The 18,870-nt window shown below is 37.5% G+C and overlaps 1 protein-coding gene across 5 annotated transcripts in view; it reads left to right on the top strand.

The window, feature by feature from the left end:
* The window catches only part of LOC124871146 (myc box-dependent-interacting protein 1), a 29,942-nt gene extending 11,711 nt beyond the window's left edge, over window positions 1-18,231 (top strand). For 2 of the 5 annotated variants that reach the window (XM_047370196.1, XM_047370195.1), the window contains 9 exons: window positions 1,215-1,284; window positions 2,417-2,539; window positions 2,749-2,832; window positions 6,527-6,547; window positions 9,327-9,713; window positions 10,193-10,249; window positions 11,427-11,501; window positions 11,599-11,700; window positions 14,995-18,231. In XM_047370196.1, the coding sequence (XP_047226152.1) occupies window positions 1,215-1,284; window positions 2,417-2,539; window positions 2,749-2,832; window positions 6,527-6,547; window positions 9,327-9,713; window positions 10,193-10,249; window positions 11,427-11,501; window positions 11,599-11,700; window positions 14,995-15,096 (1,021 nt within the window). In that variant the 3' untranslated portion in view covers window positions 15,097-18,231. The remainder of the gene's footprint in view (window positions 1-1,214; window positions 1,285-2,416; window positions 2,540-2,748; window positions 2,833-6,526; window positions 6,548-9,326; window positions 9,714-10,192; window positions 10,250-11,426; window positions 11,502-11,598; window positions 11,701-14,994) is intronic. The other 3 variants (XM_047370198.1, XM_047370197.1, XM_047370199.1) reach the window with 3 other exon arrangements.
* The last annotated feature ends 639 nt before the right edge of the window (window positions 18,232-18,870 follow it).

Genomic DNA, 18,870 nt, shown 5'->3' with positions numbered 1-18,870 from the left:
GTAACAGAGAAAGCATCCGTGTGAAAGTGTCTCAGAGGATATGTGATGTTATGGGCCTGTTTCTCTGAGAGCCTTATTACAGTGCACTGTATCATGAACTCTCTGAAATACTAAGAGATTTTAAATAAAAATCTGGTTGACTCTACCAGTAAACTGAGCATGAAAACAAAAGTGTTGACAACAGAGCTACCAATAATTGTGCCTGTGGTGTTCTTATTTAAAATTGGATCTTTTTTTTTAACCATTGAATAAATTTACTCAAAGTGAAGTTTTGATTTTTCTAACATTCCCAGTGTGATATTACAACTACAATATTAGATAAATGTATTTTTTGCAAATATTTACTAGTGTCACTTGCACCAAATGGATTGGAACAGTTGTCGGTAACACAGACTTAGAATTTTAATTATTTCTGTGCCAAAATAAAAGCAATTTTCAAACAATGTTGAGTAGTAAGTTTACAGTGCCAGTACAATATTAACACTATACTGGCCCTTCCTGTTTTCTGGAAACTTCCCCCCTCTCCCATCTTAATCTTTTGATTCATCCAAATTTTCAGAGCCTGATTTATCTTGTGTTTATAATCATGGACTCCTTTGAAATTCCTAGTTATCAGGAAAAGTTCATGGCAAGTATTCTTGTGGCAGGGCATACTGCTGCATAAGTATTGAAGTATTATAACTGTGAGTACAATACAGATGCATCTTTTGACTTATTTATAGTTATTAATCTCCTCAGAACGTGGTATTCCAGTGTTATAATAAGTGTTTTTTTTTTAAACTGCATCTCAAGTGGCCAGTTGAAGCAACCATTGTACAATGTTGCCTGTTGCAGCAGTGATGTGCAGGTATATGCTTGGCTCTTTAATTACCTAAAGCTCAGAGTTTGTGTTTATCAGCTGCAGAACATTTTCTCTATAACAGCAAAGGTGTTAAACACTGCTCACATATGGGAATTTACTAGAGACACTAAACTTTCTTGCATGTCAGGAGAAGGTCGGCAAGAAGTGATGCCCACTATTCTTGCATGACAGCTTTTACAGTAAACGTTTCTGCTTGGACTCTTATGGAGCATGCCCTGTAACCATCCTCAAGCTGGTTTAACTTTTAAAAGCTGTTCTGATGTTTCTATCTTGTTCTTTGACATCTATGTACCTCTATATATTATCTACACTTCTCTTCTTGTTCTCCTTGTTGTTTCTACTATTGATTTAGTGATAGAGAGAATTCTAACCACACTCTCAGACCAGGAGGACCACCTCCAATCCCCAAATCTCCATCCAAGGTAGATGTCAACTTTTTTGCACTGATACTTTTTCTTAAAGTTGAAAGAGTTTGGCCTTAAAGTATTTCTTTACACAAAATATTGCTGTGTTTGAAGGGCAAATACAGTTTTTTGTTTCCCCCAATTTTTCATATGTAGATGTGTTCAGGCTTGTAGCTCACAATAATAAAATGACTTTATGTGTCAGGGATCAAGAAATATGTAGAAACAAAGCAAAACATCATGCTTGTAATGTTGAATTTGGGGATCAATAGCTAACCTAAAGTTTGCCCAAGACAAAAGTAATAATAACAAAGTCTGGTGACTTATGCATAGAGGAGGAGCAAGTATTAATGAACACTTATGACAAAAACTCTGCTGCTACTCTGCTGTGCTCAACCTTCAGCACTTGCATTTCTCCTAACTACCATCAGAATGCCCCACATCATATTAGTGAACTATGTAGTTGTTGTGCAAGTCTCACTTTTGTCCAAATAATCATCTGTCTTTACTTGTGAGGGTTAAACTGCACTACAGAAATGTATATATTCCAAGGACATCTCAAACTCTGTCCAGCCCTAAAAGTTCCTTTAAGTTAATGCTACTCATGGTGGATGGAAGGGAAGTTAACATACTAATTTACAGTCAGATAGATGATCTTTGTATCAAAGGTGCTTATGTAAAAGACCCTACCTCACCTTCCATATATGGAAGTGCAAATCTGGTTTTAAAAATAATGGATAGGCAGACTGAAATCCATTTAGGTTTCAAACTTTTAAGACTATTAAGATTTTCTGGTACTAAAATATGGTTAATATTAAAATCTTTTGGCTTTTAATTGTATTTAATTTTTTCTTGATGCTAATGTTCAGGGTCCAGTGGGTGGCATTTTTCCTTGTTTGTCTTTAAATATCTAATTGAAAGAAAAACATTTTGATGCTTTCTACAATGGAAAGTGGTAGTAACTCCAGACTTAAGCCTTTCACTGCCTGTATTTACCCATATGCCCACTTGTGAACACATCTTAGATCATTCATTAAAATTTTCTAAACCTGGAAAGATGTATTTTGAAGTTAGCATAAGCTACTGAAACAGTTTTTTTAATTTGGCTCACAGAAAAAATGTTATGATCATTTCTTTCCCTAAATCCCAGTTAAGACCAGCAGTGCCTCCGCCACCTAAGGTAACCCCATCTAAGGAATTAAAAACAGAGAACATCATCAACCTGTTTGATGCTGCAGCAACTCCTGATATCAGTGTCACCTCTCCAACAGAGGTAAGTGAGCAGCTGCTCTCAATAAACTGTGAAACAGGCCTTTAACTTTTCCCTTTTCCAGGTCAGAACCTTCTGACCAGGCCATGACATCTATTCTATTCTATTCTATTCTATTCTATTCTATTCTATTCTATTCTATTCTATTCCCCTAACTTATTGAACTTTGAACCCAGTTAGCAAATGACTGCTCCTGTTCCTGTCATTGTCAGTTTGACAGTCCTGCAGTCAGCAACCTGTTGGATATGGACCTGGGCTCTTTCAGTGAAGCAACCAAAGCCTCCACAGTCTCTCAGGTGGACCATTCATAGCATGAACATAGCGATAGTAGAGACCTCTGCCGTAAGACGTGCCAGCCTTTGCAAGAGATTTCATGTTCTGTTCAGATTGCCTCTAAGTTCATTTCACAGTATTTATGAATGGACTTGTCCAGTGACACATTGCTTTTTCGATTAAAGATGTCAGCCAAAGAAATAATATATAAATAATATAACTTTTAGATTCATATAACATGCACTACATGTTGTGCAAAAGTTGGTTGATTGAAAATATCCTGAAATAAAATTAAAAAGTCTGAATAGAATGTCAAATCGCTTGGTGAGCTTGATACAGTTTGAGGTTTTGCCTGCCTTGCTTCTTTCCAAAATAACTAAACCCGAGGTGGATGATGGCATGATGATCTTTAGAGAACTGCTTCTAGTGACCACTTCTTTCTGCTTTCGCACAATATCCACGGACCACTTTTAGCATGAACGCCACACTGTAGCCCTGCTGCGATGTTATTTATTTCGATTTAGTATTGGACAAATCTGAACTTATAGTAGAGTAACCTAGTAGGTACTGGTTATCTATATTTACAGGATATATGTTATTTTTTAGAAATATTCATTAGATTAACAATGTGATCAAACTGTTTTTTTTTTAATGGTGAGATTAGAAATCTTCATTGTAATGCCTAATGTATGGTAGTTTGATTGTGTTCTATTGTTGAACAAAATGGATGATGTATAATTAATGTTGGGCAGCAAACAACAGTGCCAAAAGTGGTTAGTGAAAGGAAAAAGAACATCCAAGATGCTAAAGACCTGATTATGATTCTCAGAAGTAGGTGTTAAACACATTAAATAGAACAATATTAACAAATAGCAACAGGGTTGATAAGGTGCACTAATTTAGTTTGTTTTCTTATCAGTTTATAACAATATTATCCACAGTACTACCTAATATTATATATATATATATATATATATACAGGTCCTTCTCAAAATATTAGCATATTGTGATAAAGTTAACTATTTTCCATAATGTCATGATGAAAATTTAACATTCAAATATCTTAGATTCATTGCACACTAACTGAAATATTTCAGGTCTTTTATTGTCTTAATACGGATGATTTTGGCATACAGCTCATGAAAACCCAAAATTCCTATCTCACAAAATTAATATATAATTAAAAGGGTCTCTAAACGAGCTATGAACCTAATCATCTGAATCAACGAGTTAACTCTAAACACCTGCAAAAGATTCCTGAGGCCTTTAAAACTCCCAGCCTGGTTCATCACTCAAAACCCCAATCATGGGTAAGACTGCCGACCTGACTGCTGTCCAGAAGGCCACTATGGACACCCTCAAGCAAGAGGGTAAGACACAGAAAGAAATTTCTGAACGAATAGGCTGTTCCCAGAGTGCTGTATCAAGGCACCTCAGTGGGAAGTCTGTGGAAAGGAAAAAGTGTGGCAGAAAACGCTGCACAACGAGAAGAGGTGACCAGACCCTGAGGAAGATTGTGGAGAAGGGCCGATTCCAGACCTTGGGGGACCTGCGGAAGCAGTGGACTGAGTCTGGAGTAGAAACATCCAGAGCCACCGTGCACAGGCGTGTGCAGGAAATGGGCTACAGGTGCCGCATTCCCCAGGTCAAGCCACTTTTGAACCAGAAACAGCGGCAGAAGCGCCTGACCTGGGCTACAGAGAAGCAGCACTGGACTTTTGCTCAGTGGTCCAAAGTACTTTTTTCGGATGAAAGCAAATTCTGCATGTCATTCGGAAATCAAGGTGCCAGAGTCTAGAGGAAGACTGGGGAGAAGGAAATGCCAAAATGCCAGAAGTCCAGTGTCAAGTACCCACAGTCAGTGATGGTCTGGGGTGCCGTGTCAGCTGCTGGTGTTGGTCCACTGTGTTTTATCAAGGGCAGGGTCAATGCAGCTAGCTATCAGGAGATTTTGGAGCACTTCATGCTTCCATCTGCTGAAAAGCTTTATGGAGATGAAGATTTCATTTTTCAGCACGACCTGGCACCTGCTCACAGTGCCAAAACCACTGGTAAGTGGTTTACTGACCATGGTATCACTGTGCTCAATTGGCCTGCCAACTCTCCTGACCTGAACCCCATAGAGAATCTGTGGGATATTGTGAAGAGAACGTTGAGAGACTCAAGACCCAACACTGTGGATGAGCTAAAGGCCGCTATCGAAGCATCCTGGGCCTCCATAAGACCTCAGCAGTGCCACAGGCTGATTGCCTCCATGCCACGCCGCATTGAAGCAGTCATTTCTGCAAAAGGATTCCCGACCAAGTATTGAGTGCATAACTGTACATGATTATTTGAAGGTTGACGTTTTTTGTATTAAAAACACTTTTCTTTTTTTGGTCGGATGAAATATGCTAATTTTGTGAGATAGGAATTGTGGGTTTTCATGAGCTGTATGCTACAATCATCCGTATTAAGACAATAAAAGACCTGAAATATTTCAGTTAATGTGCAATGAATCTAAAATATATGAATGTTAAATTTTTATCATTACATTATGGAAAAAAATGAACTTTATCACAATATGCTAATATTTTGAGAAGGACCTGTATATATATATATATATATATATATATATATATATATATATATATATATATATATATATATATATATATTCTAGGTTAAATAAATAAATTGGTAAATAAATGTATAAATAAAGAAAATTCAGTCAAACTAAAATAAAATCATCTGAAAACACTAATCAGTTATCAAATTCAAGTTTTATTGAATAATGTTATTGAATATTTGCAACAAAAAATATTTTTTTAGACTACGCACTTTGACAAACATCCTGTTCTTGCGTGTTGCTTTAAGTTCAGTCAACATTTAGGAGTTTATGGTTAAATATATAAACAGGGAAAATCCTGGAATCTCCACTTTCTGTTAGATTCACAACTACTACCTTTAATCAATTTTAACAAGTTAAAAACCAGGTCAGGGCATACTGTCATGTAATTAGTACATGATTTTTATCATAGAGAAGCCTCAACTACTTTTCTGTTTTCTATCGTTGTAGTTTAGGGTGAATTATGACCCAGCTGTCTTTGCATTGATAACATCAGTCACCAGTCGCTAGATTAAAAATGTAATATTTTACAGTTCTGTAAACCACTGCCACATTCTCAAGGCTTATCTGCCTGAGAAATACTTACAAAGTTTATTTATTGTTCGTACTGTTGAATAGAAGAAATGCTCAACAAACATGCTAAGTGCTTGTCATATGAAATTGTAATATAATTAAGAGGATGGAGGTGTGGTGAAGGACCTGCTCTAGATTAATGATACTATTTTTGAAAGAATTTTAAAAAGTATGATACAATGAGTCACTACAAATGCATCAACGTCTTGGCAATAATAACCAACTTTCAGTTTCACTTACCTGTCCCACACATCTGATTTGATGTTAACAGTTTTGAGTGAGGTTAAATTTATGATAGTTTGATATGTAAATATTTTATTGTCTGTATTTCTCACACATTTTGCAAAATGTTTTTCAGGTGTGTTCAGTAATTATTCAACAAAATCCTCTCTGCTTTAGATCTCTTTAAAATTTGCTAGAAATCAGGTTCTGTGTAGTTTTAAAGCATGGATCATGCTGTGGAAGTTTTTGATTAAATACATAAGAAGTTATAAAATAAACAATATTTTAATGTTGCATTTTTTGTTTTTGCACAGCCTGCTAACTGGGACTCGTGGGTAAGTACAGCTAAAAATGTCCAAACGTTATCAGGAAGAATTAGAATGTGCTCATAATTATTAAGATTTGAAGATTTATGTATGCAAATTCCAAGATTTTGGTTACTACATACATGCATCACACAAATCCCTTTTCATCGTGTTTCTTTTGACTTTGTTCCTCTTAATATAAAAAAAAAATTCCAAGTTTTGGTTTCATTTTGTTTTCCCAAATTTGTTTGAGTGTTGTCTTTGTCTGCAATGCTTGACGCAGTAACATAACACTGAAGATGTTGTGCAACACAAACTGAACTTGGGAATGAGCTTGAGTCAATTCAGTTCCAAATTGCCAGAATGTTGATGGATTTCTGACAGACATGTTGAACCAATAAAATGGGTGTGTCACTGTGCAGCTTTACATATCATGTGCAGATTTTACAGCAGGATGATAATAAAGTTTGAATGTAGAAATGATTACCTTTCAGACACCTCATGTTTGCTTAAAAATAAAAAAGATGCAATTCTGTATCTCTGTGGTGTAGAAAATTTGTAACTGAATTATCTCTTTCTCTGGTTTTCTTTCATATCCTTGTGTGTTCACACTAGTTTTTTATAACTAAACATGTAACACATATATGTGACCATCATGCTCACATGATGGTCACATATGTATTGTGTTTGTTATAAAAGCTTATTGAAGTTTCTCACAGTTATAAATTGTCTGTCAAGAATTCATGAGCAGCTTCACCAATCCTCAAGTGTTGGAGCACCATGTGACCATTAACTGACTCCTTTTTTCAAGTCCCTGTCACTGTAAGAGAGATGTGTCTCAGAATCATTGGGCTCTTGTATATCAGAACTCCAGGTGGAGCAATGTTTGTTCAGGAATGTTCTGATTATGCAAAGGTCCTTAAACCATAAGATCAATGCAGATATTCAACATTTATGTTCCGGTTCAAAAATAATCTGTTTCTACATTTCTGCTTGTTACTGCTGCCCTACCTTATTTTCATTTGCTTTTGATTATAACTGCACAATATCTGTAAAGGTTAATACTTTATGTTAAAAGTTCTTGGATCCTAGCATGTTTATCTTAACATCTGCTTCTCCCATTTTGATATATTTTATGATCTTATTTGAATTAAATTTGCAAAACTAATTTGTTCCAAATCAACATACTTTAAGTAAATTGAAAGGTTGTTAGTATAATTTATTTGACTGCTTATGAGCAGCCAGATTCAAAGTATGTAAAGTATTAACCTCATTATTCAGTTTCATGAGTTTTTTTTTAAAGCTAAACTCATTTAGTAACTTTTAAGATATACAGTTACGTTTCCAAAAAGTTGTAAATCTGGGTAAAAATAGCATAATGTGCAGAATGGTCCTTTTTTTACGCGTTGACAATGCCCAGCGGCAGCCTATAAGCTACATAGAGTAGATTTTTATTTGTTTTCTTTTTTGAAGATATAAAGTTCACAAACGTTTAGTGAGTAGAATAAAGTATACACTACCAGTGAAAAGTTTTAAAACCACTTTCTCATTTAATGGTTTTCTTTATGTTTATAACTATTTATATTGTACGTAGATTCTCACTGAAGGCACATGAAATTATATAGCAAACAAAAATTTGTAGAAGAACTTTAAATATGTTTTATATTTTAGACTCCTTAAAGTAGCTGCCATGCTGCGGTGACTGAAATATTAACCTTTGGTCGTCTCTCAGTGAACCTCTGGGATGTTCTTTTAATACTCTTTGGAAAACCATTTCAGGTGACCACCTCATGAAGCTCAGGGAGAGAAAGCCGAGAGAGCAAAACAGCAATCGAAGCAAAGGGTGGCAAAGGGTTTTGAAGAATATAAAATATAAACATTTTCAGAGTTATTTCATAGTTTTTGTTTTCTATATAATTCCATGTGTGTTCATTTAGTTTTGTTTCCTTTGGTGATAATCTACATTGTAAATAGTCATGAAAATACACATTAAGTGAGAAAGTATATCTAAAACTTTTGACTGGTATTGTATATTTTAAGTATATTTATTTAAGCTCATTTATGCCGGGAACATCCCGTTGTAGTGTATCCTGAATGCAACTGAACAGAGTGTTTTTTTTTTTCTTTTTGTCTAGTTTTGTTTGTGTAAAACAGTAGTTTTCACAGGCAAAATATTAATGTGCACCAATGTTTCCCTTAATATATAAAGAACATATATTAACGGTCTGTCAAGTTTTAACTTCAGTTTAGTTCAAGACGCATTTATTTATTTATTTACCACAGTATGCAACCTTTTTGGAAACAGAGCTGTAACCCAACCCTTATGAACCCTAAGTTTCCTTTTAATATCAGACCTATCTCCTACCTTCTCATTTGTACAGTTGCACCTAATTTTATTCAACCTTCACTGCAAATTCGGGTTTAGTGGCAAAATATGCAACATTGCAGCTGTTTCCAATAAGCAAACCAAACAGGAACATTGTATCTAGCTGTAGAAATCTATTCATGGGGTTGAATAATTTTGAGAATGCTGTTGTCACTGAATGTAGGATACAATTTTGACGTTTGAATAAAATCCTTGCAATTAGTAATTAATAATAGTTTTTTTAAAACTAATTAAACTGTTCTTTTGCAATTTGTTTAACTGCAAATTCCTAGAAAATGATGTCATTAATTATTTTGCTAAATATTACATGTCTTTACTTTAATATTTACTACCCCTCTGATTTTTGAAGCCCCCTCTCTTGTGTATAGAAAATATAATTTCTTTTGTTTTCTGACCGCTTGAAACCTGACCCTTACCCTTCAGCCTGAGAATACTGATGCCCAGGAGGAAGAAACTCAGAAGCACTATGACCCTGTTGCTGCTGCTACAGAGGCCTGGGGTGATGATGGTACACAACCCATCTGCTATGATCCCATAGCAGCAGCCACAGAGGGCTGGGGGGATGATGGGACCCAACCCATTCGCTATGACCCTGTGACCCCAGCGCAGGAGGGATACGAGGATGATGGAAGCGAGCCAGCTCACTACGAAACTGTGGAAGAAGCCCAGGAGGGATGGGGAAAGGATGTAGACCAGCCTGTCAAAGAGGAGTTAGCTGCAGCTGAAACACCTGTTGATGAGGCTCCAGCTAATGTGGTTGAAGAGGACACCACCCCAGCTGCTCCTGAACCGGATGAAAAAGAGGGTCAGGTAACTAAGGACATAAAAATGGAGAGATGCATTTGGACGAAAACAACGGATGCATCAACCATTAACAAGGAGAATTGAGCATGCACAAACCAAGTAAATCTGTTTTGTAAAAGCTTGTTGACATCTAGGATGCATCTGGACCAGAAGCGTAGATGCATCAACTGAGGTTGAAGAGGTCAGGCTGCGAAGAAACTCATAACAGATAGAAAATAAAGAGAGTTTTGATTCTTGACTGAACAGTTCATTTCTGTCTCTGCTAAAACAATACAATTGTTGGTATGCAATAGCTTTTTAAAATAAACTATGCAGACTTTTAAAATCGTACTCTATGTATTAGAGTTTACTGTGTAGATTTCTTGGCTTGGGTTTTTGTCTGTTCCTGTTTCGTCTGCATCTTCACTCGTTCAGTATTTCCTCCTCTTTCTTGGTCTATCCCATTTCTCCCAATCTCATATTGCTATTTGCTTTTATGGTTTCAGGGGAAGCCTTCAGCATCAGCTGCTGCACCTGAAGTAGAAGAAGCAGTAACAGAGGAGGTGTGTCCAAAGGATCAAATCTAATTGAGTATAAAGTCGTTTTTTGGAATTTGATGTTAGATTTTTAGAAAAAGCTAGTTTATAAGGACCTATGTTTTCCCTCTTTGATCAAGTCATTGGGAACAATGTAGCAGATTTTGTTTAACAATCATCCTTTAACAAAAGGTTCGTCTTTTTAATGTCACATCTAAAAGTATTCATATTGCTAAACGCTTTTCACATAATTACCACAAACTTTGATGTATTTTACTGTTATTTGGTGAGCATTTGACTTGTTTAGTGGTTTATGAAGGACTCAAATATAGCAAGGAAAGCAGAATTAAATGCAATGTATATTTTCAAAAAAGAAGCCAAGCTTTTACTAAGATAAAGAAATCAGGAAGTTAATTTAATCCAAGATGCATGGATGAGTGGAGGGAACATAATTTGCAATACACATTTAAACCTGACAACACAACCTGAGTGTCTAATAACAGGATGTGAAACACCTAGGGCATAAAAGGGAGCTTAAAGGCACTGAATGAAAGCAAAGCAAAACAGCAGTCCTAATAACTTAATAAAGTAAACACAGCTCTAGGGTCACTTTCTAAATATAAAGACAATAATCTACTGAAAGAAAATTAGAAAGTCAAAAGAAAAAAAGAAAAACACATAAAATATTTCACAAAATGTTTCTAAAGTAAAGGGCTTACCTCAAAACCAGGACTAGCTCAGGAAACCTAGATAGTACTGAGGCCCCCTGAGTCTGATCTCTTGTCTGGGGTACGTCTGTAGCAACTTGAAATATCTAGACTGAAGTCTTTGCTGTTTCTTTAACAGATTTGGATTGGTTTTTGAGGGGTATCAGATGCTAATACAAATCCACTTTTTATAATTTAATTTGTGATAAAACTAAAAACCATGCATAATTTCAATCTACTGCACAAGTTTGCACTGCTTTGTGTTGGTCCATGACATAAAAATCCCAACAAAATACCTTACGTTTCCAGTTCTAACATGATAAACTGTAATACAAGTGTTTGAGGTATGAAAACCTTTGCACCATACATTAAAATGTATCTGTGCTATTATATGGAAATACAAACTTAAGAAGCATTTTACCTGTTTTTAAGAAAGTGCCTCATTTTTCATGCCTTATCAGCAGCAATTCTTGCCTCTTTTTGTATCACACCTGCAGACTCATGCCATCGCAGAAGAATCAACAGAAGAATTACCAGAGACCGCAGAAATGCCCCCTGGCTTCCTGTTCAAGGTGAAACGGAATACCAAGAATGCATACATAACTGAGAATCCAATAAACAATAAATACATTTGAAGAGCTTTTTAACATCAGCTTTAATGTTGAAAAGGTCCAGGTGATGCACGATTACGCCGCCAATGACACAGATGAACTGGAGATGAAGGCTGGTGATGTAGTGCTGGTAGTCACCTTTGATAATACCGAAGAACAGGTATGTGAATTCACTATCACTAATATATATATATATATATATACACACACACACACTACCAAAGGTTTTAGAACACCTTTTTCATTTAATGGTTTTCTTTATTTACATTGTACGTAGATTCTCAATGAAGGCATCAAAACTGTGAATAAACACGTGCAATTATGTAGCAAACAAATATTTGTAAAAGAACTTTAAATATGATTTACATTTTAGACTCCTTAAAGTAGCCACCCTATGCTGTAATGACTGAAATATTAACCTTTGTCCGTCTCTCAATGAACGTCTGGGAAGTTCTTTCAAGATTCTTTGGAAAACCATTTCAGGTGACCACCTCATGAAGCTCATGAAGAGAATGCCAAGAGAACAAAGCAGTAATCAAAGCAAAGGCTGCTGATTTTCAAGAATATAAAATATAAAAATGTTTAGAGTTATTTCCAACTTTTTGTTTACTACATAATTACATGTGTGTTCATTCATAGCTTTGTTGCCTTTCGTGAGAATCTACAATGTAAATAGTCATGAAAATAAAGAGACCCATTAAGTGAGAAAGTGTATCTAAAACGTTTTACCAGTAGTGTATATACAGTTGCAGTCAAAGTTCACATCCTCATTATGGTCATTAATAACACATTCAGTTATAGATTTTAATTAGTTATCTAACCTGTTCTTGGTTTCAATAATTAATGATCTCCAATGCACAAAAGAATTAGGTCTAAATGTCTGATCTTACTATGAATTTTCTCTATTCTGCAATGGGTCACAAATTACTTACTTTTTTTATGTTGAGGTTGTTTAATTATTACAATATGGAAAAGGAACTAGTATAAATAGTTTCAAAGCCCAACATTGATGAGATTCGTGTCCTTGAGGGTGTCACGGTGTGACAATTTGGTTTTTGTTTTATGGTCTAGATGTTTTTATTTTGGTTTTTGTATTCAGTCTTATTAGGTTCACCTGCTCCCTCTGTCTCCCTGCGTCCATGTCACACCTGTTCCCTGTTTCTTTGATTGTCTGCCCTTTGCTTCCCTCTCATGTCCCTCAGTATATTAGTTGGTCTGTGTTCTTTGTTTCCCGCTGGTTCCTCCGTCACTATCTGTTTTCTCTACATTTTCCTGCAGAGAACTCTCATGTAAGTTTTGTCTGGATTCTTGTAGTACCTGCAGTTACTCGCTACGTGTTTGTAAATACCTCTGGAAATAAATTCTGAAGACTCTTACAAACATGCTGCTCCCGAGCTCTTGTCTGCGCTTTGGTCCAATCCGAACAAAGAACGTGACATTAGGAACCAGCCAGGACCACCAAGGGGACAAACAAAAAGAGCTGAAGAAGTGTGTGCGACAGCAGAGGGAGGATTTAAAGAAAATGTACGGCGATGAGGTGGAGATTTTACCTTCACCCATGTTGCTCCAGGAAATGGAGGAAACTGAAGGACGCCAACCGACGCCGGTATCTCCAGTCTCCATACCGGGTCGGATCCGCTCCAGTTTGCCTCCAACAGTCTCAGCCACCCCCGCCTCTTCACGCCGTCGTCATCATCACCACAAGCCCTCCTCGTCACCCACAGTAACAGCAGCTGCCCCAGAGTCATTCACATCAGCAGCAACTTCTGCTGCAGCCGAATTTCCCACTGGGTTTGGCTCCTGCCCTGGACGACGTCGTCGCCGCGGAGTAGTTGCCATTGTGGAGTTACGGATGGGCGCTTCCAACCCTTCCTCAGAGGGTCCCTTCGCCATGGCCTCCTCGCGACTGTTTCCCCGGAGTTGGTGGATAGTCACCCAGCGCCCTCTGCAGTTCTCCAGCCATCGGTGTAGCCTCCAGCCCATAATTGGCTGCAAGCCAGGCTGGAGAAAATGAAAAAAGACATCATGAGGCAACGTTGCTTCAGTTTTGGATGCCATTTAATGGCAAATCCCGAGGATCTGGACCTGGTGCACTCTGTTTTACAGGCCGAATTCATTACGGAGGGATGGCTCGATGCTCCAGCTCCTGTCTCCGCTGTTGGTCCTTTTGACCTTCTTCTTGTGGCCATTAGAGCAGCACAGATCCCTAAAGATCCTGGGCCACTGCCGGGCGTTGCCAAGCATTATGAGCCTCTACTTCCTGAGTTTTCAGAGGGGTCCGAGGACGAGCCGCCTCTACTTCCTGAGTTTCCAGAGGGGTCCGAGGACGAGCCGCCTCTACTTCCTGAGTTTCCAGAGGGGTCCGAGGACGAGCCGCCTCTACTTCCTGAGTTTCCAGAGGGGTCCGAGGACGAGCCGCCTCTTCTTCCTGAGTTTCCAGAGGGGTCCGAGGACGAGCCGCCACTTCTTCCTGAGTTTCCAGAGGGGTCCGAGGACGAGCCGCCTCTTCTTCCTGAGTTTCCAGAGGGGTTCGAGGACGAGTCGCCTCTACTTCCTGAGTTTCCACAGGGGTTCTTCTCCCTCTTTGCTGGCTTCTACGTCGCAGGCCTCTGAACCATTGGCCACTTTGCTGGCTACTTCGTAGCCGACCTCCAAGATTCCTGCTTCTTCGCCGCAGGCCTCCAGATCGTCTGCCGTTTCACCACCGGCTTCCATGACTTTGTTTTCTGGTTTTTTCTCTCATAGGTAAATTTTGTTTTTTGAACTTTTTGGCCCTCCTTCCGAGGTCCCCCTCTGCCCACCCTGGTTCGGTGGTTTGTGTTTTGGACTCTTGCCCTCCTTCCAAGGCCCCCTCCGCCCGCCCTGGTCGGGTTGTTTTGATTTTAAACTCTTGTTTTTTGGACTCTAAAGGGGGGTTATGTCACGGTGTGACATATTGTTTTTTGTTTTATGGTCTCTTGTGGTTTATTTTGTCTAGATGTTTTTATTTTGGTTTTTGTATTCAGTCTTATTATGTTCACCTGCTCCCTCTGTCTCCCTGCGTCCATGTCACACCTGTTCCCTGTTTCTTTGATTGTCTGCCCTTTGTTTCCCTCTCATGTCCCTCAGTATATTAGTTGGTCTGTGTTCTTTGTTTCCCGCTGGTTCCTCCTTTACTATCCCTGGTTCTGTTTTCTCTACATTTTCCTGCAGAGAACTCTCATGTAAGTTTTGTCTGGATTCTTATAGTACCTGCAGTTACTCGCTACGTGTTTTTAAACACCTCTGGAAATAAATTCTGAAGACTCTTACAAACATGCTGCTCCAAAGCTCTTGTCTGCGCTTTGGTCCGATCCGAACAAAGAACGTGACAGATGGGTGTATGTAAAGTTCTGACTAGCACTGCATATGTGTTTATGTCCCAGAAAGCACAAATACGGTAGTGTCATTTGTTTCTTTGTGTTTATTCCTGTAGGATGATGGCTGGCTGATGGGACTAAAGCAGGAAGATTGGCAGCAGAACAAGGAAAATGCCACTAAAGGAGTATTTCCTGAAAACTTCACACAGAGGCTGTGAAAGTCAGGGCATGTTCCTCTGTTGTTACTCTATTCCTCTTGCCTATTTATGTCCTTCCCCTCTCTTCCGTCCCAATACTGTATCCTAACAAGGACTTTGGCCATAAAAACAGAGCTGTGACAGCCCTGGATGAAGTCATGCATTTCTAAGGTCTGCTACACTGTGGATCTTTTCATTAATGTTTCATTTCTGTTTTTCATGAACAGATGTAGCCATTTCATGGGTCTTTTTGCCATCATGCTACTCTGTATTTGAGGAGTCCTGCTCATTCAAGATTAATTGTGCTGATAATAACATGTACACTGGCGACAGCTTAAATCAATTTCTGATGATTCATTCTTTGTCATATCTCATCAAGTAAAATACAAGATTTGGTATACTGTTATTTAGTATACTGCAGATTGACAACAATCTAAAATTTGTAGGATACCCTAAAAAACATATCATCATAGTAAAAAGTAAGTACATACTCTTCTAAATACATGGCTTTCTCTGTCAGGATGCTACTTCTACATGTTGGAAGTTTTGGTAAATAAATAACAGTATAGTGCAATACATGCCGTTTTTGTTCACTGGACATGGTATTTAACTATTAGGCCTGAGCCAGTTATTGGTGTCAAGGTGTGTAAAGGTTTTGAAACCATTTTAAAAACATTTATTTTTATGGCTCCTAGGGTTTAAAATCCTTTCACTGAGATGATGGGGAAATGCAACAGTTTTATACGGCTGTGTTTTCTAAAATGTATGAGTCCCACAGTAATGCAGTGCTGACCCTCTCCCATGTAGTACCATGCACTGCCTGTCAGCTGGCTGAAAGAAGGCTCTTACTCTGCTTCATAAGATAGAGAAATGTAGCAGTTTGTATCACAGGCAGTGAAATGTAATGTTAAAGAGCACCAACCATCAAACTTATTAACATGAAACTTTTTAACAAAAACTGAAAGCTGCATAATTTTACTGTGCCATAAGCACTTCAGAGCTTCTCCTGGATTTAGAGGTGGTTTATTTTATCCTCTAAAGGCTGTTTATTTTAAGTCTGTGATTCAACATTTGTTTTAAACAAAAGCAATTAGATCATCAGTGATATTTTTGTTTTATTTATTTTTGTATAAATATGTTGAAACCATAGTAGATCACTCAAAGTGATCATATTTTGCAAATTTCATACTAACTCAAGCCTATTAACTGTTTTCAAGAACAGAAAATGACCACACATTTTAAGGGGTATTAACGTCTGGTATATAAACCTGTAGAACTGAAAGAGGGTGTACTTACATTTTATCTGTGAATTTAAGCTCTAAATTCTGTTTTATAAAGAAAAAAGAGAGACAATGCTATTATCTAGCTGACCAAAAGGACAAAACCTTCACTGATTAGAATATTCACCATAGAAGGAAAGAGGTACCATTTCAGAAAATGCTATTTAATCTCATCAAAACTGCAAAAATAAAAATAAAAATACTCCAACCTAATCAAACAAGACGCTTGTCTCGTTGCTGTTGGAGTTAGTTTGATTGGTGATTAAACTCCTCACGCATTGCCTTCAGGACATGTCCAACAAATCCTATATTCCTACTTTCATTGTTTACTTGTGGAAAAGAGGCCCTTGGTTGTTGTGTTAGTTTAGAGTCTGTGATGGCATAAGTAGTACAATCCTGTTGTTAAAATCCAGATAGTGGCATGTGAAGTAAGCAGCAAATTTAGACAGACAACAGGAATCAAACATAAACAATTCCAGTTCCCTGTGGAGTTAAAAAATAAAGACCTCTGTAATTTATTTTTAAATAGTTTGAAGTTGTGTGGAATGGTCTTGTTTTCACATGACTCCAAATAAGCGTTGCTCAGGCTTGCTATAAAGCTAGCAAGCATCACAGAGAAGCTGCTGCTGGTAGTATAATAGATGCCACCCTAAATATTGTCCAACATATAACAACTGAGCCAGCCTAACTCATAAAAAATGTGCCGAAAACAGTTCCCTGTTTGCATAGAGACTTCTAAACTCCGATGCAGATGTTTAAGATTATGCACCAGAACAATTTCTTTTATTTTTATACGCCACCGAGCATATAGCCTAATGTAACTATGTTGACATAATTGCCAACTGGGGATGACCTGGAGTATTTTGTACTTATCTGGGGTAGTTCCATAGACATGTAATACTCACCCAGTCATTCATTCAGTCTCTAACTTAAAAGTCTCACATATCACTAGGTTATTAGTGTGTAACAGGCGCGAGAGAGAATGTGAGTATGTGCGTGCATTGTTTGATGAATACAAATGTTTATCTATAGGCAAACGTTATTAACAATACAACTGCCACTAACAGAGGTAAACAGTCAACCGTATAAATGGGAAGGTTTTATGATAGTACTGAAGCAAACTTATGGGGTCTTTTTCCACTGGCTGGTATTATGGTTCCAAGTGTTATAGTGCATTTGTTGTGTATAGTGTGTTTTTTTCCAAGCTGTGATGACAGATACATATTCTAAGAAGACATTCATATCTGTATGTGAGTAACTGTGAGCATGCTGACTTTCCACGTGTTGTTGTGTGAACACCTAATTTAAGGCAGTGATACTTGGGTCACTTTTGAGGCAGTTGCAACAAGCTATTTCTTTTCTTCTGTGTATTTTGTATTACTTTTTTATGGCTACTCTTGGTAAGAGAGATAGTGGGGGCATTACATGGTTTTTCTTTTTCAACTTTTTCTCATAAATTTGTCCCTTTTTTTTTTTTTTTTTTCTTCTGCCGTGCCTCAAAATGTTTCTAGGTATCGTGGTCCAAAACAGAGTTGATTACAGGTGAGGCAGGACTCATAGAGGTGAAGTTAATGCAACCAGACTCAGGTGCACAGATTTTTTAAAATACTTTTCAGTATTTGCATTATGTGCATTCTTTTTTCCAATGTGTATTTGAAAATAAAAATCTCTTATGTGAGAACAACCACCTTCATATTTGGGTAAAATCACTCATGTTTCGTTCTGAGATTTTGTGCATGAATTGGAGTGTTTTACCTGGGTCTGGTTCTGTCTCCAGCATTATTGATCAGTCTCTAATAGTGATATCTGGGGTATGACAAAAAGTTTTTTTCCTGTACCTAAATGACCAGTAATAATAAAGATTACTTCAAACTTGCTTTACTGTTTTTAGTCTGTAAACATGTGATCATGTTTAGGAGGAAAACGAATGTATGCGTTTCTTATAGTTTTATTTATCAGCCATAATTTCAACAAAGGTTCATCACACATGTTTTTTTTATGTATTTATGTTGTGTTTTGAATTATTTGAATTCTGCCTTTGTATTCAGCACCCCTGAGCCAATAGCGATTACAACTACATTTAAGAGTAATTGTTTTGGCGTATGTCTCTAACAGATTTGCACATACAGATTTGAATGTTTTCCCATTTTCTTTACAAAATGGCTCAAGCGTAATCAAATTGGATGGAGGGTGTTTGAACAACTTTCAAGTCCTACCACAGATTCTTAACTGGATTTAGGTCTTCACTTTGAGTGAGTCCTTCTAACAGCTCAATATGCTTTCATTTGAACCATTCCACTGTAGTTCTGTGGAAGTTGTTCATCAGCCTTAAGTCTTTTGTAGCCTCGAACAGGTTTTCAACAATAATTTTCTTGCAATTCTGACCAGTTTTCCTGAAGATAAGCATCCCACCTCATGTTTCACTGTGAGGATGATTAATTCAGGGTACTGTGTGGTGTTAATTCTCTGCCACAAATTGCGTTTTACATATAAGTCAAAAAGATACATTTTGGTA

The sequence above is a fragment of the Girardinichthys multiradiatus genome, chromosome 7, assembly GCF_021462225.1.
Source record: "Girardinichthys multiradiatus isolate DD_20200921_A chromosome 7, DD_fGirMul_XY1, whole genome shotgun sequence".
In the NCBI taxonomy this organism is placed as follows: domain Eukaryota; kingdom Metazoa; phylum Chordata; class Actinopteri; order Cyprinodontiformes; family Goodeidae; genus Girardinichthys; species Girardinichthys multiradiatus.
The sequence above is the reverse complement of the archived record's forward strand: the minus strand, read 5'-3'. Positions and strand labels throughout refer to the sequence as shown.